Below are 26,373 nucleotides of genomic sequence, written 5' to 3' on the forward strand. Positions count from 1 at the left end.
TGTCTTGAGAAGCGGCATGGTTAAGGGCAGAATGTCCTAGGGTATTTCAAAATGCATCCTTCTGCTGCTGGAAGGAAGCCCGAGAGGACTTTTCTCTGACCTTCACGGTGAGAACCCAGTAGAGCTGCTGGAGGTAAAACTCACAGAACTGTGAGGGTCCCTTATGACTGGGCTTCCCTTATGAGCTTCCAGCAATCTGCCAATTACAGTTTGCTTTCCTGCCCGGATTAGAACTGCTTTGGTAAACTGTACTTCTCTGTACCTGGCTGCCTCTATAATTTGGGGGACAGGGCTGTGCCCTGTGACCTCACTTCTCTGACAGATGCAAGGGCTGTTGGTTTTTCACCTTGTTCAACTTTTCACTTGTTAGGGCAAAGTGATTACTTCTAAGATCTTTATGTATTGGACCAGAAACCAGAGTTTCTGCTGGAAGAGTTCTGAGTACTGATTCAATTTCTCATTCTGTGTCTGTAAGGTTATTTCCTCTGGAGTCAGTTTTCATAGTTCATGTGATTGTAGTGACCTGCCAATTTACCAACGTTGTCTAACTTGTTAGCATTGTGATATCATCTTACAATCCCTTTTATTCATGTTATGTTGCTATTAATATCCCCACTCTCATCACTGATGTATTGTGAGTCATCTGTTTTTCAGTCTGGCTAAAGATTTGATTATTTGTCAACCTTTCCTAGGAAATAACTTCTAGTTTTGTTGATCTTTTCCTATTGATTCTTCTAGTTCATTCATCTCCACTCTATTGACTACTTCCTTCTCTCTGCTACATTTAAGTTTAGGTTATCTAATTCCTTGGTGTATATTTGTTCATAGTACTTTCTTGTAATCTTTTAATATTTCTGTAAAATCAGAAGTAATTTGCCCACTTTCATTTCTAATTTTTAGTAGTCTCCTTTTTTGTGGTCTAAAGGTCTATCATTTTGCTGATCTTTTCAAAGATATCACTTTTGATTTTTGGTGATTTTCTGCATTTCCTCCCATTGCCTATTTTATAATCTCCACTCTAATCTTTACCATCTCCTTTTCTCTGGTTGTTTTGGGCTTAGTTTGTTCCCTCCTCCCCATTTTCTTAAGGTGAGAGATTACTGATTTGAGATCTTCCTTATTCTTTTTTTTTTTTTTTAAATGTTTTTTATTTATTTCTAGGAGAGAGAGAGAGACAGCGTGAGCAGGGGAGGGTCAGAGAAAGAGGGAGACACAGACTCTGAAACAGGCTCCAGGCTCCGAGCTGGCAGTCAGCACAGAGCCCGACGCGGGGCTCGAACCCACGAACCGCGAGATCATGACCTAAGCGAAAGTCGGACGCTTAACTGACTAAGCCACCCAGGCGCCCCAGAGATCTTCCTTATTCTTGATATCTTCTTTGACCATTAAGCACAGTTTCATTTACACATATTTGTGAATTTCCCACATTTCACTATTATTCCTAATTTTATTCCATACCATGGAACAATATAGTTTGTATGATTTCAATCTTTTATTGTTTTGTGGCTTAACAAATGGCTTATCCTGCATGGAGAACATCCCATGTGTACTTCATAGGAATGTCTGTCCTGTTGCTGTTTGGAACCTTGGACGTGTCTGATGGGCTGGAAAAGTATTCTACTTCCTTTCTGATAGTCTTATTTTACTCTTGAAAGTGAGGTATTAAAGTCTCCAATTCTTGAACTATTTCTCCCTTCCATTCTGGCAGCTTTTGCTTAGTATATTCGGGGACTCTTTTGTTTGGTGCATATTTGTTGTATCTTCTTGGCAAATTAACCCTTTTATCATGATTTGTCCTTCCTTTATTGTCCCTCATAACAATTTTTGTCTTAAAGTCTATTTTGTCTGATACTGGTACAGCCAGTCCTGTTCTCTTGTAGCTACTTTTTGTACGGAATATTTTCTTCCATTCTTTTCCATTCTACATATATATATATATATATATATATATATATATATATCTCTTTGAATCTAAAAAAAAGTCATTTATGAGCACACAGCTCAATCATGGTGTGGGAAATCAATGTGGTTTGGTAAGTAAATGCATCCTAGCTCTGGCTGTCTATTGTATCCTTCCATTTCGTAAAGAACAGAAATGCACACAAGCGGCCTGTACGGACAGACTTGGGGTTACCCAGGAGGGAGAGCGGGAGCAGAGCGCATGAGCGCTCCGCACAGCCGTCCTCATAAGGATGGTGGGTGCAGAGTGCGCAGGTGCACAACTCCAGCCAGTAGACACTTGACTGCAATCGCCCATATGGTGTGCTATCCTCAACACTTCTGGGTAGATAAAACAAATCTTAATTCCCTACTTGAGAGTGAGATGAAAAGGAATCCCAGTGTGTGTGTGTGTGTGTGTGTGTGTGACAGAGAGAGAGAGAGAGAGAGAGAGAGAGAGAGAGAGAGAGAGACTGAGAGAGATTCTATTACTCTCTCCTCCCAGGAGGCCCGGGACAGAGTGTGCTCACAGTACCTACGCAGACCTTTTCTATGAGTGAGGTACTGCAGCACTGGCTTGTTCTGCATAGGAGAAGCCCCCCACCTTAGGGACCTGGGTTTACAAAAGCAGGTTCAGGGATGAATAAGGTGAACTCACAAGAGCCAGTGTGCTTGGCCACCAGAAGTCCGACGAAATGGTAACACACAGCCCTTCCAGCCCCACTGTTCGGACATGGCTGAAAGGTGAGCACGTTCTCAGGAAAATCTGATGGCAGCCTGTCCCTGCCGAGGTACCACAGCAGGTGACACGAGAATGCAGATACCTCTGTTGTCCCGGCAGGCTCCTAAGGGTGGGAGGCAGCCTAGAGCCCCGCCAGGGCTGGCAGACAGCAGCACCCCATTATGATCTGCCCCAAAAAGCAGCCCTGCGGGGAGAGTAGCCAGGGAACTTTGTAGTTGCTGGTTACACATCTGTGTTCACTGTGTGCAAATCTGGCGTGTACATTAGCATGAATACACTTTCCTAAATGCAAATTACACTTTAGTTAAAAGCTGATTTAAACTCCTACATACTCCTACAGGACAAAGGACCAGCCCCATGGCCTGGCAGCCCAGACCTCGGTGATGATGACATGGCAGCAAGAACTATTTACCACGTCATCTGTTGGGCACCTTCTGTACGAAATTTCACAGCCCCTGAGCCAAGAACTACCATCCCTATCCTACAGTGGGGAAACTGAGGCTCAGCGAGAAGTCAGCCAGGGTAAGTGAGCCACTGAAGGGGGCAATTCAACCCAAGGTCTGTCTTCAAGCTGGCACTGTTGTTTCCAGCTCTGGTGGCCTGCCAGAGGCTGGGTGAAAACCACCACAGGGAAATGGACATGGTGGGAATAGGGACATTCCCCCTTGGAAGGGAAGGCTGAGTGGGAGGCCTTTCAGGGCCAAGTGACTCCACTCCCCCCAACTCAGGCGGCTGCTGCTCCACCCCTGAAATGAAGAACCGGGTGTGCAAGAGTCCAGAGCACACTGGGGGGGGGAGGGGCGGAGAAAGCCTCAGCATCTGTGCTTATGAGTCAAATGCCCCAGTGGACAGGACCGGGCCAGGCCCACAACACGCGACGCACACGGGGGCAGCCAAGGGACGGGTGCGCCTGCCCCGCCCGGCCCACCCCCAGCACCCGCCCCTCCTCCAGATCTGTCGGGGGCTGCTCCCAGAGCCTGGTGGGGCGGCATGAGCCAGCAGGGGAGGAAGTTTCCTTCCAGCTACCGAGTTAGAAAAACAGGTCTCTTTTGAAAGAGGTTTCAAACTGGACACAGGTGCAGGCAGCCGCTACTCACGCCAGCCGTGGATCATGAGAGGAAAGGGCCCTGCAGCAGCCACAGGGCCGGGGGAGACCCCAGGGGCAGGGGGAGACCTTGGCCTCAGACAGCTGCCCTGAGTCCTGGGGAGCCCGTCAGGCCTGACTGAGGCTGCTGGAAGACGGTGCTGGAGCGTGCCCAGGAGCCCCCGTTCCCTCGGCCAGGGTCCCCCCGTGCTCCGCGCACCTCCAACCCCTGCAGGTGCGCACAGCTTAGCCCTGGCAAACAGGTCACTCGGCCACCTACTCATTCCTAGTTCACGGAGCAAGAGTCGCAGCAAAGGACCCCACGGGATCCAAACCTCTGTCTCCCGGGAAGGACAGCAGCACTCTCGGCGCCACGCCGCTGGGGGCCCACGACACCTGCTCACTGCCAGAGGCACCCGCGTCTCCCCTCCTTCCCACTCCTTCCCGCGCCTCTGGGAACAGGCCCCCAGCTGCTTCCGGCTCCTACTGCCTGGCTCCTGACAGGCTGGTCTTGTTGTTTCAGGCCCTGGAATTACGATGCCTGCTGGACCCACATTCAGCTGAAGGAGGGGGCAGAGCAGCCACACGGAACAAGTCTTGTGCTTTTTATTATTCTTTATTTATTGGTCCTACCACGTGACCCTTACCAGGCCCATGTTCCTATGTGCACTGGCTTTGCAGACATTTGCGCCGGACACCCATGTCCCAAGTCGAGACTGGCTGCTCCTTCCTACTCCTTTTCCACGCTCTGCCTCACGTTCTCAGAATTAGAAGGCATTTGTGTTTGTTTGTTTGTTTGTTTGTTTGGGTCTGTGTAAAGGTTCCTTGGCAGGAGAACATGCATATGATCTTAAAATAAAGACAACATTCTGACACTAAGGTAATGCACAGAAAAAATACAGTACTCAGACATCATTGCAAATAAATACCCCATACAGGTGAAGTTATTGTAAATGTAACATTATTTCTTATGGACCAACACTGTAACGGAAGGTAAAAGTAGGGGTCCCTACAACTAGGAATAAGAAATGCTTATTCCAGGAAACAGAATTCTTTGACTCTTGCTACTTATATATTATTATAATTTGTCCTTTATTTTGGAGGAGAGAGGACACTTTCTTCCTCTGCGAGTACCAATTCTACCGTCAGCACAGCCTCACTCAGCGAACCCGACGGGACGCAGCCCTGGGCTGCTGAGGGGCTTCACCGAGTTCTGTTTCCTGAAATTAACAGTGATTAGTTACACCAAGCGAGAGAATACACAACGTCTCTTCCTCACATTTGCAAAGAATACTACGGCTAGCCCTCACCCCTGCACGACTGCCGCCCGCTCTTCGCAAACGTGGCGTGTCGTTCACACCGCTGGCTTAGCTTGTCCCTCAAGTCCATTTGGTTCCCAAAGCACACTCAAGGTGTGTGTTCACTTTCCTTTTCTCAGCCCCTGAATTTGCCAGGATCTGCACAGTAAAGAATCACTGACTAACAGAATTTTGCACAATTGCTGTTTTCTTTCCCTCAACGAGGATGCCCAGGCTCAGGTGTGAAGGTGCGTGCCCGCTCACACCTCCTGTCCACGCTGGCCTTCAACATTCCCAACTAGCTCTTCACTGTCCATTTCAGAGCACGAACTGCGCTGGGACACCTCCCGTAACTGATGAAGGCACTACTGGCAAGGATTACTAACAAAAAGGCGTTGAGACAGAACACCCTAGAAACCGACGGCTGTAGGATTTTCTAAGTGCGCCACAATCCGGCACAACAACCAGAGTAACAAAACAATTCCAATTTGGAATTTCACTGGTACAGTTGTATAAAATTCTGTTAATCAGTCATGCTTCACAATGTCCTAAAACCCAGAAGATTCTGGAGTTTGTAGGTAATACTACTCATTCAATAATTTATCTTTTTGTTTTCAAGTGCCTATTACTGTTTAACCAGAGCAAAGGTCAAGTTTTCTTCTTGTTACATTGAACTATTCCTAAGAATAATAATAATACAATATGAAAAACCCCAGAATTGGAATACCCTGGATTTCTTAATGAACATGGCATTTAAAATCTGTAACCTCGCACGTGAACCATAAAGCCGCATAACCTGAAAGGCTGCTGAACCGCAGCGCGGCTGCGACTGGCTGGGCTCCTTGCCGGGTCGAGGCCTTCACCGAAACAGTCTAGAGCTACACGCTGGGAAACACGTCCGTGCCACGTGCTGACGCCAGATCGACACGGCAGGAGCTAAGACGGAGCGCTACAGGACCACGGGACAGACCACGGCAGCTGAGACCGTCTCTACGGGAGGGATTAAGGAAGCAAATATAATAATATCAAAATATCAAAAGTGCACAGGTTGATCGGATAAAAAAGGGCATCTGTAACAGGGAGACCCCAGTGTTGAGCGTTTCTAGCGGGTTCTAAGCGAGCCTGATGGCCGCTGTCCGAGCCGGTTCTTCAGCGCCGTACAGAGGCCCTCCAGGCAGCAGCTGGCGGCATTCTCAACATTAAAGCTTTATGTCCTCTGCCATTAAACACTCAGGGAATGCTAATTTGGAAAGAACTGCAGTGGCATATCCAAACAGGTTTCTAAGTGGACTTTTAGGCTGCCCTTCCTTCCTCTGCGCGGGCCCGCGGGAGGGGGAGGGGCTGCAGTGTGACAGGGCCGCGGCCGAGTCCTCCCGGCAGCTACTCTACAGCTGAAAACGGGAGAAAACAAGACAGCGTTAGAACCGGCAGCGGCCCGACCACCGAAGGTCTGGCCGGGCGAGGACGCGGTGCGTTAGTCGGCAGCGGAGAAGACCTGCATGGGTTAGGGGGGCCGTGCCTTGGGGAGACCCCTGCAAGTATGGATAGAAGCTGCGTGCCAGGCTCGGCAGAGGGTGGAAGCGATGTGTGGGGCCAGCGGGCAGCCAGGCCCCCGGTAGACCCCTCCTCAAGTGGGAGGGGCCTTGACACCCGACATCCCGTCAGCAGAGCGGCCTGGCCCACTCTTCCTGCTCCAGCAGTTGACCAGATCCAAGGTGGTCCTCACGGCGCCTGGAGTCTGCTGGGATGGGGGGGGGGGGGGGGTTGGAGCAGCGTGAGGGTAGCGCCGATGCCCCCTGGGGCCCATGGAGAGATGGGGCAAGAAGCCCTTCNTTGGAGCAGCGTGAGGGTAGCGCCGATGCCCCCTGGGGCCCATGGAGAGATGGGGCAAGAAGCCCTTCAAGGACAAGACTGCAGCCTCATGTCACGCAGCCCCCATGGGGCGACAGGGAAATACTGAGAAGTCTTGCTCCCAAATGTGGGAACTCGCATGGCCAGACGCCAAACGCCGGGAGCAGAGAGCCCTGAAGCTGCCTGTCAGTCACCACCCCTGCAGCCGCACGGCCAGGGTGAGTCACGCACCTGCTGTGGGGTCCCAAACAGGCCTGGGCCCAGGCGAGGCCCCCTTCCCAAGTGGGGCTGGGCCCTGATCACGAGCAGAGGGTGGAAAACCCACCTGGGAGGCCGGGGAGGCCCTAAGTATAAAAAGATGGGCTGCCTGTGAGGACAGAGTCTGGCCAGGCACTTAAGAAGTTTTTCTCATGGAACAAAAACAACAAACCCCAGGCCTGGGACCCGCCAATATGTCCCCTCACAGGCCACCAGACAGGCATGCAGATCTCAGAGAGGCTGAGCCTGCAGAGCCCTGGTCTCGGGTGTGGCAGCCGTGTCTGAGCCACGCGGGTGTGAGCAGGGCCCCCGCACACAGGCACCTGTGCTGGAGGATGCAGGGCTGGGGAGGGGATTCTGTCCCAAATGCGACGTGCACAAACTACAAAGGAATTGTCTCTGTAAACTGTGCCAAGCCACACGCATCCACCGAGGCCACGCCTTGCACTCGGGCCGGAACCTCGAACGCTGCTGCTGGTGCCGGCGCCGCCGCACATTAGACACGTGCAGGGAACATGCAAGTCCAATTCCGGCTCTGTCCCCTCCTCCTGCAGGAGCCAACGGCGCACAGGCCCTGGAAAGCCATGTTTTTGCAAGGAGACCCCCTCCCCCCACCGAGAGAGTAGCTGCTATGAAGGGTGGTCCCGAGGGCTGAGAACAGACACCAAGCTCACAGGGTCCAGGTAGAACAGCACGCCGCCTCGGCCAAATCCTTCCCTCTGCGCATTAGTCACGGTTAAGACCCGCCTAGCACCGCGGTCCCGCTGCTGCTGGGTTAGTGGAGGTGAAGCAGACAGGTGGCGTGCGGCAGGGTAGCGGCAGCGGCGGCCCCGTGGCCCTAATCACAGTAAATGTTATACTTCTCGCCGCAGAGCACCGGGGTGGTGAGCCCGGCGCCCTCAGCCCTGTCGCTGGCGCAGGCGCAGGTGTGACTTACGCTCGGGGTGCCCGGCTTGGCCTTGGAGGTGGCCTTGGCGCGGCCTCGCCGGGTCTGCTCATGGTCCAGCTCGAGCAGCTCCAGCCGCTGGGTCAGCGCCAGCTTCTGCTGGATGGCCATGCGCAGCAGGGAGTTAAGCGTCTTCTTCTCGTCCTCGGCGGCGGCCAGCTGCCGCTGCATCTCGTCCAGCTGCGTGATGTACTCGTCACACCTGTGGGGGCGCCAGAGGCAAGAGCGTGGCTGAGGACCCGCGTGGAGGGCCTGGCGGAGGAGGCTGTGCACTCAGCGACTCCGCTTTCTCCGGGAAGGGCTCCCAAGCTGGTTTTCTCCACGGGAGGTAGCCGGGGCACCCACCCCTCACGGGTAAACCTGAGGGCAGCGTTTGGTGTGTTCCTGCTCCGTGCACGCACACAGTAGGTGCTTAGAAAGTCACCTGATGGCAACCAGAGTCAGCGAGAGACACATATGGATGTGCCCCCGGCTTGTTCTCTGCTTCGCTGGGACATGTGCCCTTCTCCCCGTTGAGCTGGGAGAGAGAAACACCCACTCCAGGTCTGTCCCCGAAGGCAGCAGCACTGGGCATGCCTGCCCCTCACCTCCACCTGCCATGGTCCTCCCTCTCCGGAAGCCAAGGGCCAACAGTGAGTTTGTGACCTCGGCTGCGTTGGAGAAGCAAGTTATTACCCGAACCAGGCTGCAGAAGCGAGGTCTCCGGGCACCCACGTGCAGAGAGGCTGGCGGTGAGGCCGCTCCCAAGCTCTGCCCAGGAGAGCGAGCCTGCAGGGAAGCCTGGGGCTTTCTCTCCTGCTCTTCGTCCCTCCCCTCCCACATGGAGAGGCAGCAGCTCTGGTCTGGTTTCTAACCCCATCCGACCCACAGCCTCAGCCTCCTCAGCCTCAAGGACCCACCCCGGGTGTCTGCCTGCCAGCCAGCAGATGGCACCGTGGCCCCTGGGTGGTGGGGACCCCTGGACCCAGGCCCCCGAGAAGCACCCAGCAATGACTTCCCGGCAGAGGCCTGCGGACACCTGCGTCCGGAGCCGGCTGCCCGCCCCAGCCCGATCCTCCACGGGCAGGTCAGATGGGATGGGTACCCCGGGACTGCGCCCCTGCCCGCCAGGGGGCCATCTCTGTGCGTCTGCTCACTTGCTCGGGGGGCTCGGGGGGCTCACTCCTCGTCTGTGAGCCCCCGCCCCCTTCAAACCTCATGCCTCCAATCCGCCCACTGGGGCCTGGCCTCTCCGCCTCCTCGTCTTGCATGTGAAGCAAGGGTCACACCGGGCACTGAAGCAACGGGACCAGCGGGCATTACCTGGTGGCAAACATGGCTCGCAGTGAGGAGAAGGTGGCCGCGTCCTCCTTGAGGGCCTTTAACTCGTTACGCAGCTTCATCATGGTCTCGGTCACCATGGCCTTCTCATTCTCGTACTTGCTCTTCAGGTTGGCCAGGGCCACCTCGGCCGTCTAGGGGTCAGACACACAAAGGGCACGTAGTTGAGAAACTTGGGAAGGGGTCCGCCTGCCTCAGGGAGTCGTGGTGGAGGCCACGGGAGGGAGGAGCCCCACCGGCCCTGTCCGCCGGCCCCGCACCTGCTTGTTGGCCTTGAGCACCGTGCGCAGCGTGGTGATCTGCTCCCGCTTGGTGCTCAGCAGAGACTTCAACTTGAGGATCTCCTCCATGAGTGCCTCCCGGTCCTTATCCGAGGCAGGGCCCAGCTCCTGGGAGGCCAGGCGCTGCCGCGACAGCTCCGTGGTGCGGTCCACGGCCGCCTGCAGGTGCCTGATCTGGTCTCGGATGATGGCGATCAGGTTGTAGATGTTCATGGGCTCCCGCCGTGGGTCACTCAGGGGCGAGGGCAGGGAAGGGCTGGGCGAGGGGCTGCTGTCCCCCGCCCCAGCCTCTGAGGCTGGCGGTCCTTTGGGCAGGACGGGTGAGCGGCGCTCCCGGGCCTCGGGGCTGCAGTGGCCGGCGCCGGCCGCGCCCTCTCGGTAGTAGTCCAGCACGACACGGGTGGGCGTCTCATTGTTGCACATGCACACGTGGTGGTAGAGGTTGGCCAGCTCCTCGCTAAAGGTCACCAGCTCGTCCTGGGCCACGCTCAGGCTGCCCTGCGTCTCACCTGCGACATCACTCACCTTCTTCAGCTCCGCCTGCAGCCGGGCCAGCAGCTCACGGTCCTGGCGGCCGGCCTTCTCCAGCAGGGAGACCTTCTCGGTGAGCGCCTGGCTCTCGGCCTCATGCCGGCCCTTCTCCTCCGCGTGCCGGGCCTCGCCGGCCTCGTGTGCGCTGCGCAGGGCTTTCAGCTGCTCGCGGAGCTCACCGGCCTCTGCCAGGGCCACGCGGTACTTGCAAGCCAGGATCTCAGGCCCGTTGATGTCCACCTCGTAGTAGTCACCATCCTCATGGCTGTCCCGCTCCTTCTCGCTGTCCAGGGCCGTCCGCCGCTCCTTGCCGGCCTGCAGGCGCCGCAGGGCACTGAGCTTCTCCGTGAGGCGGCTCACCTCCTCGTGCTGCTCTGACAGGGCACCCCGCGCCTGCTCCAGCTGCTTCTGTGTGTCCTGCAGCGTCGTCAGCAGGCCTACCTTCTCCCGCTCCAGCTGCAAAAGCACAAGAGGCCCGTCACTAGCCCGTGGGGGCCACACACTCGCAGGACCCCGCCCGTGCCGCCGCTGTCACCCTGCAGGTCTCTGTAACAGGTGCAGTGAGTGCGTCACACGCGGGCCATGACGGGCCCTCCCCCACCCGGAGGCTGGGGCGCTCCTCCGTGGAGATGCGAGGAGAAGGGGGCGGGTGGGGGCGGGGGGGCATGGTGCAGACCCTCGGATTCTGTTCCGTGCAGGGCAGGGAACCCTGACGAGACTCATCCGCAGGACTCGGCGCGGAACCCCATATGGGGCACCGCGAGGGGGGCAAGGAAACCTGGGGCGGCTCGACCTTCCATCTGGTGGCCAGAAGCCCACGGCTCCAGCACCTCCCCCGCAGCGCCACAGCCCCACCTGCGGCAACGACGCAGACTTCACGGCAAACACAGGCGAGAGGACGGGGCAGGGCTGGAGACGAGGAGGGTGCACGTGGCCCCGGGGCGGTGAGACCTGGACCCGCACCTGCACCAGCTGCTGCTTCAGCTTCTGGATCTCGGAGATGTTGAGCTCGCTGAGGAGGTCGGACACCAGGCTGGGGGAGGGCGGGGCGAGGCCGTCCTTGGAGGGCGTGGAGGTCCTGTTGTCCAGCGGCAGCTTGGCGAGGCCGGCGTGCTCGAAGCCGTTGGCCAGGGCTTCGGCGTCATCGCCGAGCTTGAGGCCGTCCAGGGAGACGTGCAGGTGGCTAGTGTACAGGGAGTCGTTGATGCTCATGTAGTGCGACAGCTCCTTGCGCAGACTCAGCTTCTGCTCGCGCTCCGTCTTCAGCGTCTCAAGCGCCTCCTCCAGCTGCCGCTCCGAGATCTCCTTGAGCCTGATGGCGTCCTCCAGCTGGCTGTTGAGGTACTCCGTCTCCTCCTCCAGACGCTTGATCTCATGCTTGAGGCCCTCAAACTCCACCTGGAAAAGAGCAGCACTCTCCTGTGCCCGAAAGAGGGGGGCGCCACAGCAGGGGATGGGGGACCCGGGGGTGGGGTGGGGCTCTGGGCACAAGGTGCACACGCACGTCAGCCCACACCCGGGACACTTGTGTACGTGCAAAGCGCGCCGCTCACGCAGCCAGAGATGCTACGGAGATCAGAACACACACATCCCTGCTGCAAATGTGTCCAGTTACTTAAAGCACTACCAAGTGTACACTCGCTTTAAATCTTGTGAAACTGGGGTTGCCTGGGCAGCTCAGTAGGTTGAGTGTCTGCCTCTTGATTTCAGCTGAGGTCATGATCCCCAGGTCGTGGGGATCGGGCCCCACGCTGGTCTCCGTGCCAAGCATGTAGCCTGCATAAGATTCTCTCTCTCAAAATAAAAAAGAAATTCTACAAACCTACTTAATTAACATTAAACATTTTAAGACACATAAAACACGTATGTCCATGACCATCACCTCCAACCTTGTCTCAGGTCACAAGTGCAGGTGGCCTGCACCTCGGGGGCAGCCAGCCCTCGAGTGAAGCCCGTGCTGTCTGGCCCGGGACAGGCAGGGCCCTGGCCACGCCCCGTCCCCCGGCAGTGTGAGGTGCGGCCCCAGGCTCGGCTGCAGGGAAGGGGACAGGGCAGCGCCCTGCGGCGCGGACACCTGCCTGGCTCTGCCTGAGCACGGACACCTGCTTCTGCAGGCTGATGTTCTCCTCCTCCAGCTCCGAGCAGTCCTGCAGCAGGCGGGCCTCTCGGAACTTGTACTCCTTGATGTCGTCCCGCAGGCGGCCACGCTGGGTCTCCACGTTCTGGTTGATCTGCGGAGAGGAAGGCGGGTGTGGGCAGCCGGCCACGGGCAGTGTGCCCTGCAGTCAGCAGTGAAGGCTGTCAGCCCGATCTGACCCCTGGTGTCTGCATCTGTAAAATGGGCTAAGAGCAGTTCTTTCCTCACAGGCCGCAGCGGCCTGACCAGCCCGGAGCACCTGACCCCACAATGCCTCCTCAGCGCCCATCCCAGAGAAGCGGAAACAGGTCCACACAGAAACTTGTGCCCCAGTGTTCAGGCGGCGTTATTCACAGCAACCAAATATGGAAACAACCCAAAAGCCCACCAGACGATGAGCAAATAAACAATACGTGGCACATTCACGCAAGGGGACGTGTTCAGCCGTGGCACATTCACGGGCTGAGGTGAACCCCGAGCCACCAGACACATGGCTCACCCACTGTGTGATCCCATATTCGGGAAATGGTCAGACCAGGCCCATCCACAGAGAGCGAGAAGGCGGGATATGGGGTGGGCGGGGGTGGGCGCACCTGGAGGGGCCCCCCTCTGAAGAATCCCGGGGTGGATTTGGGATGGAGCACAAATTCGTGTACACGCCGGGTGAGTGAGCTGTACGAGCTGTGGGTGATGTCACACAGCCTTGAGGATGCAGGTACCACCTGTGTGCGCTGTGCACTGAGACTCGGGATTTCCCAGCCTGCCGCCACCAGGCGCCGGGCCCCTCGACTTCAGTCCTCTTGACACTCGGGCCGCCCTGGGTGTTACGGGACGCTCAGCAGCCGCCTGCCTGCTGGAGGCAGCTCCACTCCGCCCTGTGGCAACTGAAACTGTTCCGGACACAGCCACCACCCCCTCGGGGAGGGCTGACCCTACACAAGCTGCCTCCCACCTGCCTGCTTCCACGCTCCAGGCGGCATCTGGCGCCCCCAGGCCAGGCCAGCACCCCGGGGTCCTCGGCTGGAAACACCGTCGCCCCCGGCCCCTTCCTCCACCCTCTCCCCTGACACACTGGCCTCTCCGCTGGTGCTGGGCCCTCTCGTGACCACATCCAGGCTTCGCAGACGAGATTCCAAGATTCCGTGCAGGGAAAAACAGTAAAATAATGCCAGATTGGGAAAAGGAAATAGGACCAGAAAGAAAAAACACGAGAACAACAGAAAGAGGGAGTTGCCGTACAGCACGCACTCCTGACAAATGTCACTACCAAAGTCTCCAGCAAAGTGACCCAGAGGAGGCTGAGAGTTGACACCAGAAGAAACAGACACCAAGTTACAGACTGGAGGAAAATCAAGGCCCACCCAGAAACCAAAGCTTCTGTCAAACAGGCAAAAATAAGCAAAATGTCCCAGGATGAGCGGCGACCAGAGGAACCAGTGACTCCCATTTATCTGGAGAGGCAGCTGGAAGCCCTCCACACAGCTGCACTCGGTCCTCCGTGTGGGACAGTGTCACGGCCAGTGTCAGCGCCAACGTGGCACGGCCCCACATCCAGACACAGGGTCCGCCAGCCTAGCTGCCACTGTGCCTGTGTGGTAACGGTGAGAGTACTGTGTGACTTAGCACAGCACCCTCCCCACTGTGCAGGTGGGCCTCATCCAATCATCTCAAAGTCCTCAAGACAAGACTAGAATTCTCAGGAAGGAGGAATTCTGCCTCCAGATCCCCTGGGGTCTCCAGCCCTTGGCCCACCCCGCAGATTCTGGACCCACCCGCCCCCCAGTCACGAGGGCCAACTCCTGACTCCCTCCCTCCCTCCCTCTCACTCCCACGCACGGTATCTCACGGTATCTCCGGGCCTATTGCCCTGGACAGTCCTCACCACCAACACGGTGACTGACCTGTAAAAGCCAGGGCTGTGTGCTCAACACTGCCACCCGGCCACAGCGGGCTGGGGCCTCCCCCCTGGGGCTCAGCCCACCCTAGTCCGACGCACCTGCGGGGAGCACCGGCCTACTCCGCACGGAGGACATGGAGGGGAGACAGGGTCGGCCCTGAGAGGGACAGAAAGAGGAGGTGCTGCCCACCGGGGGCCCCCCAGGAACCTGCACCCCGGAACCTGAACACCAGGCTGTACTACTGAGCTAAACCTGCACACGGCCTTTGTCCTTCGTTGAAATCTAACTCACATGCTGTGAGACCACCCGCTGAAAGTGGACACCTCAGTGGCTTTAGTTAGCCCTGTGTTCACTGTTACCCGGACCCAGAGCACTTCGTCACTTTCCAAGAAGCACAAGCAAATGCTTGCGCATCCCTCCACCAGGAGCACCTTGCTCTCCGTCCTAAGTCATTTTGCTTGGGGTGAGGAGTCACTCTAACATGTGTGGCACGGCCTGACACGGCCACCTGGGGCAGAAGCCACAGCCCAAAACCGGCCAGCTACCCACATTTGCACGGCAAGACCAGCAGACCTCAAGGCCAACCAGATGGTGGAAAGACAAACGTGGGGCATCTGCCCCGAAGGCCAGGGCCGCCTCAGCCTTCCCAGCTCAGGGTGACGTGTGTGTGGTGCGGCCCACGTGGGTGCTCAGGAGTCACGTCCCACCCTGCTCCGTCACCAGGAACTACAACACAGCCTCTGATCGTAAGCACCGGGGCTGACAAAGGGCACACGTGGCCCCGTGGGCAGCCAGGTGAGTCGCACGCAGCCAAGCCGGCCCCAGACACCAGGTGACGAGTGAGGGTGCCGCGTGCTGAGGCTGCAGGAACTGAACCTCTCGCTCTGGTTCCCACGCAGACACGGCACCTCTGCCCGGCCCACACCCGGCTCTGGGGCTCAAACAAGCTCCAACTGGCTACCACGCAGTTCGGTTTTCCCTAAAGTCAGCATCTTCTCCCAGGTAGCCTGTCAACAGCAGCCCTGATGACAGGCATGAGGTGCAAACACGTGAAGCCCCGACAGGGTGCAGGCCAGGGAGACAAGGGGGGACACACGAGGACCCCCAGACCTCAGCTTCCTCGTCGGCAAAACGGGTGTGATGACGGGGCTGGCCTCAGAGCCCCCAGCCCATCTGCCCGGCACGCTCACACCCCAGCCCCCAGCTGCCCCGAGGACAGTGTGGGAGCAGACACTGCCCTTTGATGAGGAAAGCGTGCGAGGGCCCACAGAGGACAGACATGGCAGGGACACTCCCTGCTGGAAGGTTCCACAGCAGGGGCACACTCCAGGTCTGGGTGCTGGCGGCGGAGGAGGAGCAAGGAGAGAGACAGGAAGGGGCATCGGGAGAGGGAGCCCACGGACCAGCCTCACCTGGGTGCTAGTGACAGCCAGACAGAGGGACACAAAGTGGCCCCCCACTGCCCTCCTCCGTGACCCGGGCTAGCCCCACCGTCTCAAGGCAGGCGCTGCAGGCGTCTGACCAGAGTCCTGGGACAGGCCACACAGTGTGGCTTCTGCAGGGACAGGCACGGTCCCAAAGCTCTGCTGTACACATGGCAGTGGAGGCGCAGGGGACCAGACACCTTGGTGGAACTAACTGTAATCCACCAGAACTGGGTTCCTAGGAAGCCCTGTGCCCACAGCTGCAGCCGCCGGCGGGAAAAGAGCTGGCTCTGGGGAGGCAGGCTGGGAAGCAGCAGGCGCGCCCGCCTGGGGCCAGGAGGCACCCTCTCGTGGGTGTGCAGGGACCCCCGGGGTCACTGCAGAGGCCAGGGAACGAGGCGGGTGGGGGTGGGGGCGGGCCACCCTGGGGCCCAGTCAGGTCTGGGCCTGCTGCCCGGGAGGAATGTACACTTCCCTGTGGGGTCCAGCCCCTCATCCGGGTGAGGCTCCACCCCTGATGCCTCCTCCACCCGCCCACTCTGCCTCCAGGCTGTCTTCCATCCCCTGGTTTGGAACCAAGTGCCCTCCCACACCACCCCCCACCCCACGCTGCAGAGCCCACCTGGCACCCGACCCACCACCCGCCTCAGCCGGTGAGCAGTGCCTGGCTGGCTTCCAGTAGGCTCCTGGCCACCCGTCGTCACCACCACAGCAATCAAGCCCTTCCTGGGTCTCACCGTGGGGGTGGGGCGGGGGCACAGGATTCTGCTGGAACATCTCTGTTATTTAGGCCTGGCTCTAGACACTTGGGGCCACCAGGACAGCAAGGTCACCTGGGCGGGCGATGCTGACTCCTCTCCAGCCCGGCAGCCCCCACCCCTCCCTAGGGCAAATCTCTGGAAGCTTTCGGGTGCACACCCCGACTGCCTCCAGCCAACTGCAGCCACGCCCAGCCCCCCAGAGCTTGCCTTGGGCCTGTCCACAGACTGTGCAGAGGTCAGAGGTCAGCACCCTAAAGCTGCCAGCCTGGTGACCCTGCTCCTTGCTTTCTCCACCTAGGAGATGAGGGAAGCCATTGAGAGAATGAGTTCCAGGGTGGGGCACGGCTGTTATAAACGTCACATGACAAGCCACTGGATCCTCCTAGGGGGGCGGACACCAGGCTGACTGTCATGGGGGGGGGGGTTTGGTCAGAGGGTACGGTGCAGCTGGGTATCACTGCACCGGGAAGGCGGCAGGACTGGGCACTGGGCACCCAGTTCTCCTCGTGGCAGGGTGTCTGCTGGGTGACCCTGCACGACCCACACAGCCGCACCACACCACGGCAGGCGTGGGGCGGCACTTATCGGGGACAGCGCTTGGCGCAGCTGCCTGGCAGCGGCCGTGAGACCAGGACCAGCAGAAGAGCGACAGAGGCAGGTACAGACGGGGCTGGCGGTGGCGGGGATGCTGCCTGGTGGCAGTGGGGAGCCTCCACCCCAACAGGGCACCTGCGGGGCAACAGGCGGGGCCTGGAGAGAAAGGCAGCCGAGAGTGCGTGCGGGTGGGGAGGGGCAGGCTTCCTCCCGAGGCCCCACCAAACCTGCTCTTGTGTGGGCCTGGCTGAGCTCATTTCCTGATGCCCAAAGCCAGGAGTCAGCAGGTCACTGGGGCTCTCCCGACAGCCCACACAGGCCCTTCTGGAAGAGGCAAAGAGCAGCACAAGGCTGGCTGGGTAAGAGCCTGCACCGGCTGTTCTGGGCCAGGGGGCCTGGCCAGCAGTGAGGCTGAGAGACCCCTCAGGGAGATCAAATCCGCATCCCCAGCCACCCCTCCTCCCATCCCAAGCAGGGTAATCCCGTGGGAGGAAATGAAATCATGCACTCTGGCTCCACACAGCCGAGGACAGCGTGGCTCTCGGATCCAGGCCACGCTCCTCCCAGGCCCGTAGGCCTTGATGACCTCTGACCCCAAACCAGGGGGGTGTGACTGCTCCCCACTGCTGCCAGGCCCTGGGCTCTGTCCCGAACCTCAGCAGAGTCCCCCTCCCAGCCCTGTGGAATCCCAACCACCCTGAACCCACACGTGGGAGTGTGGAACCCCACGCTGGCCACCACTCAGAATCGTCTGTCCATCTGGTCACCTGTCACCGCCCCCCACCCCGGTAAACAGAGGGCAGAGAGCAGGTCCCCCTGCGGCCCAGAGCAGACAAGACCCCTTCCCCTCCTGATGAGAACCCAGAGGTCCCAGGGCCGTGGCCCAGATGGCAGCTCCCACAGACTCCCCACTCCACCTACCGCCCCAGCTGCTGCCGTCTCGAGGGCAGCAGCACAGCCCTCTACCTCCCTGCCCTCCCGTCTCCGCCGGACTTGCTGGGGTACCTCCTTCAGCTCCTGCGCCACGGACGCCAGGCGCTCGCTCTCCGACTGCGTGTTGGTGAGCACGTTCCGCAGCTGCTTCAGCTCCGTTTGCAGCTCCAGCACCTTGCGCACATAGTACTGCTCCTTGGAGGCTGACTCCTGGATTAGACTTTCCTCCCGGCTCTCGCCGTCTGCGGCCACCTTCTTGTGGTTCGTGTGCGCCTGTCCAAACGCCTGTGTGGAGACCAGACACTCATGAGAGGGAGGCCGATGCCAGCTAGCCCTGCAGCCAGACACCTGGTGGGGACGATGCCCATGTAAGTGTGCACAAGCCGGACATCGGGGAAAGACACAATCAGACACAGCAGAAGCTGGACGGGGGCTGCTGGACACCTAAGGGCTACATGGGGTAGCAGAGCTACTGCTACTAGTCAGGTGGGGATGGAGCCAGGGAGGAGCTAGGTGGGGCTGATGGCCAAGTGGGGCCAGGCTAGGGAAGGACCTGGGCCATCAGGTGACCAGCTGGGGGCTCAGGGAGACGAGGTGGGGACAGGACCTCCAGCCCCACTCTGTGCAGCACACTCTCTCTTGGAAGTCAGGCTGCTGACCAGGGACCGGGCAGAGAGAGCCTGCACTAGGCAGGTCTGAGGTCCACACGGCACCACTCTGCCCCACTCTGATCCCTCTATTCACCTATTCTGAGACGGTGGGGGCCCAGGCCGAGTGATGGGACAGGAGCATGGATCAGGATACTCAGAACTGGTGGACAGACCACTGAGTGTGCCCCAGTTGGGACACCCCACCCGCCTGCCCAGAGCCTGGGCGGAAAGTACCAGAGGGGAGAGGACGCTGCCATCCCCACCCCCAGACCCAGAGAGGGCTCTGGGCTGGGGGCAGGCAAGGTGGCACTGTGCCCTGGCTCAAGGAGGGGTCCCCAGGGGTGAGTGCAACCTGCCCGTGGCCCCAGATGCCAGGACACGACCCCCACGGGCCTGTGGCATGTCCTCCCCTGCGGTCCCTTTCCCAATGGCCACCCTATGCAGACTCTGCAGGGCTCCCAGCTTACAGAAGAAAAACAAAGCCCACGGAAGGCTGCTGAGGAAGAAGGAAGTTGATATCTCTGTTTCTTGAGAGAAACAAGGGCATTTTCACTTATTTGCTATTCGATACGAAGTATAGATTCTGACCAAGAAAACAGCTGGGAAATATGCATAAGGAAAAGGGTGATACTGAGCAAGACCAGTTCTGATCTAAAAACTGAAAACACACAAGCTGGTGGGGGACGAGCTAGAGGAAGGGGAGCCTGGTTGGAGAACGGCTATTTCCCGAGGACGGGGGCGGGTCTTGCTCATCTGCCCCCAGCCACCCACACAGCCTGCTCTGGGAAGAGGCCTGTGTCTTTTCAAACCAAGTCGGCTCAGCTCTGTCCTTCCTGATGCTGCCCTCCCGTGGCCCAGTCCCAGGGAGACAGCAAAGCACAGATTCCTGTCCACACCCATCCTGCGTGGCAGCCCCAACACCCCGGCCACACAGCTACCTTGGGGTCCCAGAACCTGCCCGGCTTCTCATGAGGCAGGTGCCCTGGAAAGCACTGGCCAGCTGGGGGGTGGGGGGTCTCTCCAACTTCCAGACAAGCCTAGGAGGGCAACCAGGGCAGAACACGCTCATGAGCCTCAAGCTGGAGCGTGGACATCTCACCAGGCGTTGGGGCGACCATCAGAGGCTGTCCTGAGGCAAGACAGCTACACACTGTGACACACGCGGGCATGAGCACACTCACGTCCAGACCAGTCGGCCTCAGCCCAGCCCCCACTCCGCCCACAAGCACAGAGGTAGCTTTTCAGACACAGCAGAGCTGGGGGCTTGCACCTCCTGCTGGGCTGTAAGACAGTAACAGGGACTGCGTCTGCCTCCCATGTGCAAAAGCTACAATTAACCGAGAACTTCATGTGACTAAACGATAATTTTCACGTCACTGGACATCAGGCAGCGAGGGGTAGGACATGACCATGAAAGCCCCTGCCCCCCCCCCCCCCCCCCGCCCCGGCCTACCAGGGGAACCTTGACCATGGTGCAGAGAGACAGTGGCAGGGGGGCCAGCCGACCTGGGGTGAGGTGGTGCTGCAAGATGATGGACAAGGCAGCAAGGTGGCAGACCTGCGAACGGAGGGGACAATCGGTGCACACCTGGGAGAGAGCCACCAGGTGGGCCATGCAGAGGGACAGACGGAGCAATCCCACTGCTCCCCCAGGCGGACAGCAGCACCTGTTTTCAGCAAACGCAGGAGGCCCTAAGCCACCGGGGCAAGCAGGGGGCGTGCCAGCAGGGCCCAGCGGAGCCGGGGGGGGGGGGGGGGGTTGCTCTCTTAGCCTGAACAAGGCATGGGACACACAGAAACAACAGCACCATCTCCCAGCTCCGAGAAACTGGCAGCGAGAAGGGAGGGAGACTGGTCCACGGCGAGGAGTCAAGCTGTCGCCCGGCTGATTGACTTCTACGGGCTCAGGAAGCCGACCAAACACTGCGGAGCAGGGACCCGGAAGACACGGAGGATGGAATTACAGAGTGAGGTTAAGGGGGCACTGGATGGGATCACCCGCAGAAGAGATTAGGAGACTTGATGAAACAGCAATGAAACACACAGAAAAAGAAAGACTGAAAAGCCAAAGAGCACAGGAGCGATCTGGAGGACCACCTCAAGGGGCTTCACACACGGGGACAGAAAAGGGTGAGGATAAAAGTACGTGAAACAAAGTAATGGTTGAAAAGCTCCCAAATCTGATGGAAACTACAAACCTACAGACAGTAGCAACCCGTTGACCCCTGAGCACAAGCAAAATGAAAAAAGCTACACCGAGGCACATCACAAAAGTGTTTCAAACCAGTGATGCAGAGAAAACACCAAGATCACCTGGAGGGAAAACATACTTCAGCTCATAAAGCAGCACACGAGATGACGGCAGATTCCTCGACAAGCTGGGAGATGGGCAACGTCTTGACAAAACAAAACAAACCTATTAACAGAGAGCTACACCCAGTGGAAACTTCAAGAACAGAGGTGAAATAAGACTTCAGATAGACCAGTGCTGAATTTATCACCAGCAGACTTGCATTACAAAGACATTAAATAAAATCCTTCAGGCAGAAGAAAAACAATACCAGATAGAAATCTACATTTAGGAGGAGGAGTGACAGTGCCAGAAATGATAAGTACGGAATAAATACAAAAGATTTGTCTTATTATTTAAGTCCCTTTAAAAGACAATTAAGTAGAGAGTCGATGCAACCCCTATCCAGATTCCAATGGCCTTTTTTGCAGAAGTGGAAATTCACCTGCGATTGCAAGGGGCCCAAAATAGTTAAAACAATACTGAAAACAAAGCAGGAAGACTCAAATTCCTTATTTCAAAACTTAATATAATGCTACGGTGATCAAGACAGTGTGGTGCTGGTATAAGGCAGACAACACAGATCAATGGAACAGAAGAGTCCAGAAATAAGCCCTCGCATATGTGGTCAATTGATTTTTGACAAATGTAGAGATAATTCAGTGATGAAAGAAGTTTTCCAACAAATGGTGCTGGACAAATGGACGTCCACGTGCAGAAGAATGAAGCTGAACTCCCACCACACACCACACACACAAGTAACTCAAAGTGGATCAGAGACCGAAATGTAAGAGCTCAAACTACAATTCTCAGAAGAAAGAAGAGGGATAAATCTTCGTGACCTGCTTGGCAACAGGTTCTTAACCTGGGACACCATAAGCATGAGCAAAAACAACAAAAACAGATAAATTGGACTTCACCAAAATTATAACATTTGTGTATCAAAGGGAAAAGACAACCCACAATGATAGGAGAAAATACTTTCAAATCTTGTTTCTGATACGGCTGTAATGTCTAGAGACCTAACGGCTGTAACGTACAGAGAACTCCTGTAACTCAACAATAAAAAGACAACCCAATTTAAAAATGGACAAAGGATCTGAACAGACATTTCTCCAAGGAAAATAAACAAGCAGCCAGCAAGTTCATGAGAAGATGCTCCACATCAGTAGACATGAGGGAAATGGAGTCAAAACCACAAGGAGACAGCACCTCACGCCCACTAGGACAGCTGTAATAATAATAAAAAGGGGCAGCAACATGCTGGCAAAAATAGGAAAACACCGGACCCCTCATGCATTGCTGGGGGGAATGTAAAAACGGTGCAGCTGTGGGAAACAGCCTGGCAGATCCTTGAAAAGTTAAACACAGAGTCGAGTGCCGTGTGGTCCTGCAATCCCACTCCTGGGTACAGGCCCAAGAGAAATGAAAATATATATCCACATCAAAACTCCAACACGAATTTCCATAATAGCCAAAAAGTGGAAACAACCCAAATGTCCATCAACTATAAACAGACTGTTTAAATAGATAAATAAAATGAGGTCCATCTACAAACGAAGTGTTACTTGGTAGGAGTAAGAAATGCATTACTGGCACACGGTATAACACACATGGGCCTTGAAAACAGTCTGCTCCACGAAAAAGCCAGTCACAAAGGACACATACTATAGGACTCCCCGTATGTGGAATGTCCCAACTGGCAAATCTACAGAGACTGCAAGCCGATGGGTGGTCGCCCAGGGCTGGGGGAGGGGCTGGGTGGCCAGAAGGGGTGATGGCTAAGGTTCATGGTACCTTTCTGGGCTAGTGAAGATGCTCTAAAATTGGTTTCATACAGATGCACGAGTCTATGAAAACACTAGAAGCCACTGAACTGTACATTTTTAAGTCATCTCTACACCGAACATGGGGCTCAAATCCACAACCGTGAGATCAAGAGTCACAAGGTCTACTGACGGAACCAGCCGAGAGCCCCTGAATCGAACGATTTAAATGAGTTAATTCATGGTATGTAAATTATATAAATAAATGAAGCTATTAAAATAAGTTGTTTAAAAAAGTCAGAGGCTGGAAAAAGATAAACTATGCTAACACTTATCAAGAGAAAGCTGGAATGTCTCCGTTAATATTAGATAAAGTAGATTTCACTGCAAAGAACATTACCAGAAACAGAGGATCGATTCATAATGAGGCTACTTTACAAAGAAAACATAATTCCAAAGGTATATATACCTAATAACAGAGCTTCAAACTATATGAAGCAAAAACTGATACATTTACAAGAGTAAACAAATCCAAATTTATAGCTGGAAGACTCCAAGGCTGTCGCTCAGCGATTCACAGACCGAGAAGACAGAGCGTCAGCATGGACACAGGAGACACAGACAGCGCCACGGACTGACCTGACCCCCCGGACATGTGTGGAGCCCCAGCCGAGAGCAGGAGCCCACACGTTCCTTCCAGGGGCACACGGGAGGGACATTTAGCCAGACAGACCATATTCTGGGCCGCACAAAGTAGGTGCTCTGCCCGCAGGGAATTACATGAGAAATCAGTAAGATCTGCTTCAAAAATCCCTAAATATTCGGCAACTAAACAACACACTTCTAAATAATGCATGGATCAAAGATAAAATCAGAAAGGAAATGCTTTCTAAGAATATTTTAATTGAATAACAGTGAAACCAATATGAGAATTTGTGGGATGCAATGAAAGCAAGTACTTAGGAGGCTATTTATAGCACTAAATGACTAGAAAAAAAGGAACAATCCAATCAGTAACCTTAGCTTCCGTCTTAAAAACGAGACCAGATGCTGCGTGTGAAGCTGAAGGCGCAGCGCGTGGCCCTGCGGTGTTCAGCTGCTCGAGCCCGGTGCCTGCCCAGCTCACCACGCTGGCTTTCCTCCAGGCCCTAGTAGTACTGATTCCCTTGGACTGAAGGCAGACCCCATAAAGCCCACTGAAGTGTGGCTTTGCACGCTCCCCACAGGCTGTGCGTGCCTCAGTCCTCGTGTAGGCGGGTCTTTCGGCCACAGATGAGAGTTCAGCCCGTCACGTGGTCTCCTTCTCAGCCTGGTGTATTTACTCGGGCTGGTGTATTTACTCAGACGCTGAACAAACACTGGATACAGCACGGGTGGGGGACAGTCACACCCTGCCTAAAATCCTCATCCTCTGGGGGTGGGTGTGATTCAAACAACCAACTACTCAGGAAAACAGTAGGTGCTAACGCCAAGCACATGGCCATTCTTGGACCCTCAATTCCCATTCCTACTGGAGAGAAATACTTACATGTGTATGAAAAGATATGTTTATAGGAGCATAATTTACAAAAGCCCCAAACCAGACGGTTCCCAGAGGTCTGTCAACAGAAGGAAAAACTGATCTAGTCCAGCACCTGATGGAATACTACACAGCAATGGAAATGGGTACATGACTGTTACACAGAGCAGAGAGGTGAATCTCACAGAACGCTGGAAGAAGCCAGACACAAGAGTGCATACTGTGTGATTCCATCCACACACACAACTCCAAGAAGAGAGCAGAGCGAACCTATGCTGGTAGCACTCAGGGCTGGGCGGCCTCTGGCCGGGCTGGGCCCCCAGGAGGGCCGGGGGGTGGCCGTGCTCCCATTCTTGACCTGGGTACTCTTTATGTGGTGTGCTCAGCTCACGACAGTTCACACTCTTGAGCTGTGCTCTACTTTCCCCTCAATAAAAAGCAAAAACAAAAACTAGAATAAGAGCAAATGAAATCCAAAAAAGATCAGAGTAGAAATCAATGAAATAGAAAAATTTTTAGAAAAATCAATTAAATCAAAAGCAAGTTCTTTGAAAAGGTCAAATTGATAAACCTCTAGCCAGACTATTGGGGGTGGGAGGACAGCAGACAGAAATTACCAATATCAGGCATGGACAGTGGCAGCACTACAAATACTGAAAATAAAAATAAGGGATATCATCAATAGCTTTACACCAATAAATCTGCCAACTTGATTGAAATGGACAAATTCCTTGAAAGACAAACCACCAAAGCCACTCACTCAAGAAGAAACAGACAATCTGGACAGTCCTGTATCAAAGCAACTGAATGTACATTTAAAAACCCAACAGAGAATACTTGGGGCCCAGATGGTTTCCCTGATAAACTCTTACTGCACATTTAAGGAAGAAATAAATCCAACTGTACACAAACTATTCCAGAAAACCGAAAAGGAGGGAATACCTTTCAACTTATTTTTGAGACCAGCATCACTCTGTAACTAAAACCAAAGGCAGTACTGAGAAGATGTAGGAAAATGATGTGACAAAATTCAACATCCATCCCTGATAAAACACTTATCAACAGAAGGGAGCTTTCTCAGCCCAAAAAAGGGCATCTTTCAAACAACTTACAGCTGACATTATTTAACGGTGAGAAACTGGGTCTCCCCACTTCTGTTCAACATTGTACTGGAGCTGCCAGCCTACGATGCAATAAAGCAGGAAAGATCAAAGGCACTCAGACTGGAAAGGAGGAAGTAAAACTATCTTTATTCGCATACCACATGACAGTCTACACGGAAAGTCCAGAAGAACCTACAAAGAGTTCTCTAGTGAGAGTGAGTTTAGGCAGGTTGCAAGACACAGATCCATGTACCAAAATCAAACACTTTTACATATAGGGAATGAACAACCAGAAAGTGAACCTTTTAAAAATGTTACTTACACTAGCACCAAAAATAATAAATACTTAAATCTGACATAAGATGCACCAGACATACACTAACAACCTGAGAGAATTAAATGAACAGAGAAATAAACATTCATTGGCCAGAAGACTCAATATTGTTAATGTTAACAGTACTCTCACCATTGTTAAGATGTCATTCCTCCAGAAATTCTTTCAATTCATCACAACGTCAAACAAAATCTCAGCATTTTGGTAGAAAGTGACCAGCTAATTCTAAAATTCCTCTGGAAATTCAAAGGACCTAGCATAACCAGAATGACTTTGAAAAAGAAAAATAAAGTAGAAGGACCTGATCTCAGTACTTAGAAAGGCAATTCATGGCAAAAGGACAATCTTGTAACAATCAGTGTGGCAATTAACGAACATCTGTATGTCTTGCGGCATTATGAAAATTAATTTAAGATGGACAATAAGCTTGGGGCGCCTGAGTGGCTCAGTTGGTCAAGGATCTGACTGCAGCTCAAGCTATAGTGAGTTTGAGCCCCATATTGGGCTCTCTGCTATCCATGCGGACGGAGCGTGCTTCGGATCCTGTCTCTCTCTCTTGGCCCCTCCCCAGCTTGTGCTCTGTCTCTCTCTCTCAAAAATGAATAAACATTAAAAAAAAAAAAAAAAAAAGATTGTCTCTCTCTGCTCCTCCCTTGCGTGCGTGCTCTCAAAAATAAAAATAAAATTCTAATCTTTTTAAAAAAAAGGTATAAAC

At 55.1% G+C, this 26,373-nt stretch overlaps 1 protein-coding gene and 1 long non-coding RNA gene across 4 annotated transcripts in view; one reads left to right on the top strand and one right to left on the bottom strand.

Moving 5' to 3' along the window:
• The window catches only part of LOC120219617, a 30,132-nt gene extending 25,777 nt beyond the window's left edge, over positions 1 to 4,355 (top strand). Inside the window, exons 2-3 of the long non-coding RNA XR_005525330.1 lie at positions 3,021 to 3,202; positions 4,288 to 4,355. This is a non-coding gene — a long non-coding RNA (uncharacterized LOC120219617). The remainder of the gene's footprint in view (positions 1 to 3,020; positions 3,203 to 4,287) is intronic.
• Positions 4,356 to 4,361: 6 nt separating this feature from the next.
• Positions 4,362 to 26,373, bottom strand: part of BICD2 (BICD cargo adaptor 2) — a 45,251-nt gene continuing 23,239 nt past the window's right edge. The window contains exons 2-8 of one of the 3 annotated variants that reach the window (XR_005525329.1): positions 18,069 to 18,281; positions 12,328 to 12,480; positions 11,213 to 11,647; positions 9,698 to 10,705; positions 9,420 to 9,571; positions 7,145 to 8,319; positions 4,362 to 6,800 (exon numbers count right to left, since the gene is read on the bottom strand). Coding sequence is in view for 2 of the 3 variants with exons in the window: in XM_039216452.1 (XP_039072383.1) it covers positions 5,999 to 6,052; positions 8,109 to 8,319; positions 9,420 to 9,571; positions 9,698 to 10,705; positions 11,213 to 11,647; positions 12,328 to 12,480; positions 18,069 to 18,281 (2,226 nt within the window). In the remaining variant the exon portion in view is untranslated. The remainder of the gene's footprint in view (positions 6,801 to 7,144; positions 8,320 to 9,419; positions 9,572 to 9,697; positions 10,706 to 11,212; positions 11,648 to 12,327; positions 12,481 to 18,068; positions 18,282 to 26,373) is intronic. The other 2 variants (XM_039216452.1, XM_039216453.1) reach the window with 2 other exon arrangements.

Source organism: Hyaena hyaena, unplaced genomic scaffold (genome assembly GCF_003009895.1).
Source record: "Hyaena hyaena isolate Hyena2069 unplaced genomic scaffold, ASM300989v1 scaffold_634, whole genome shotgun sequence".
NCBI classification, from domain to species: Eukaryota; Metazoa; Chordata; class Mammalia; order Carnivora; family Hyaenidae; genus Hyaena; species Hyaena hyaena.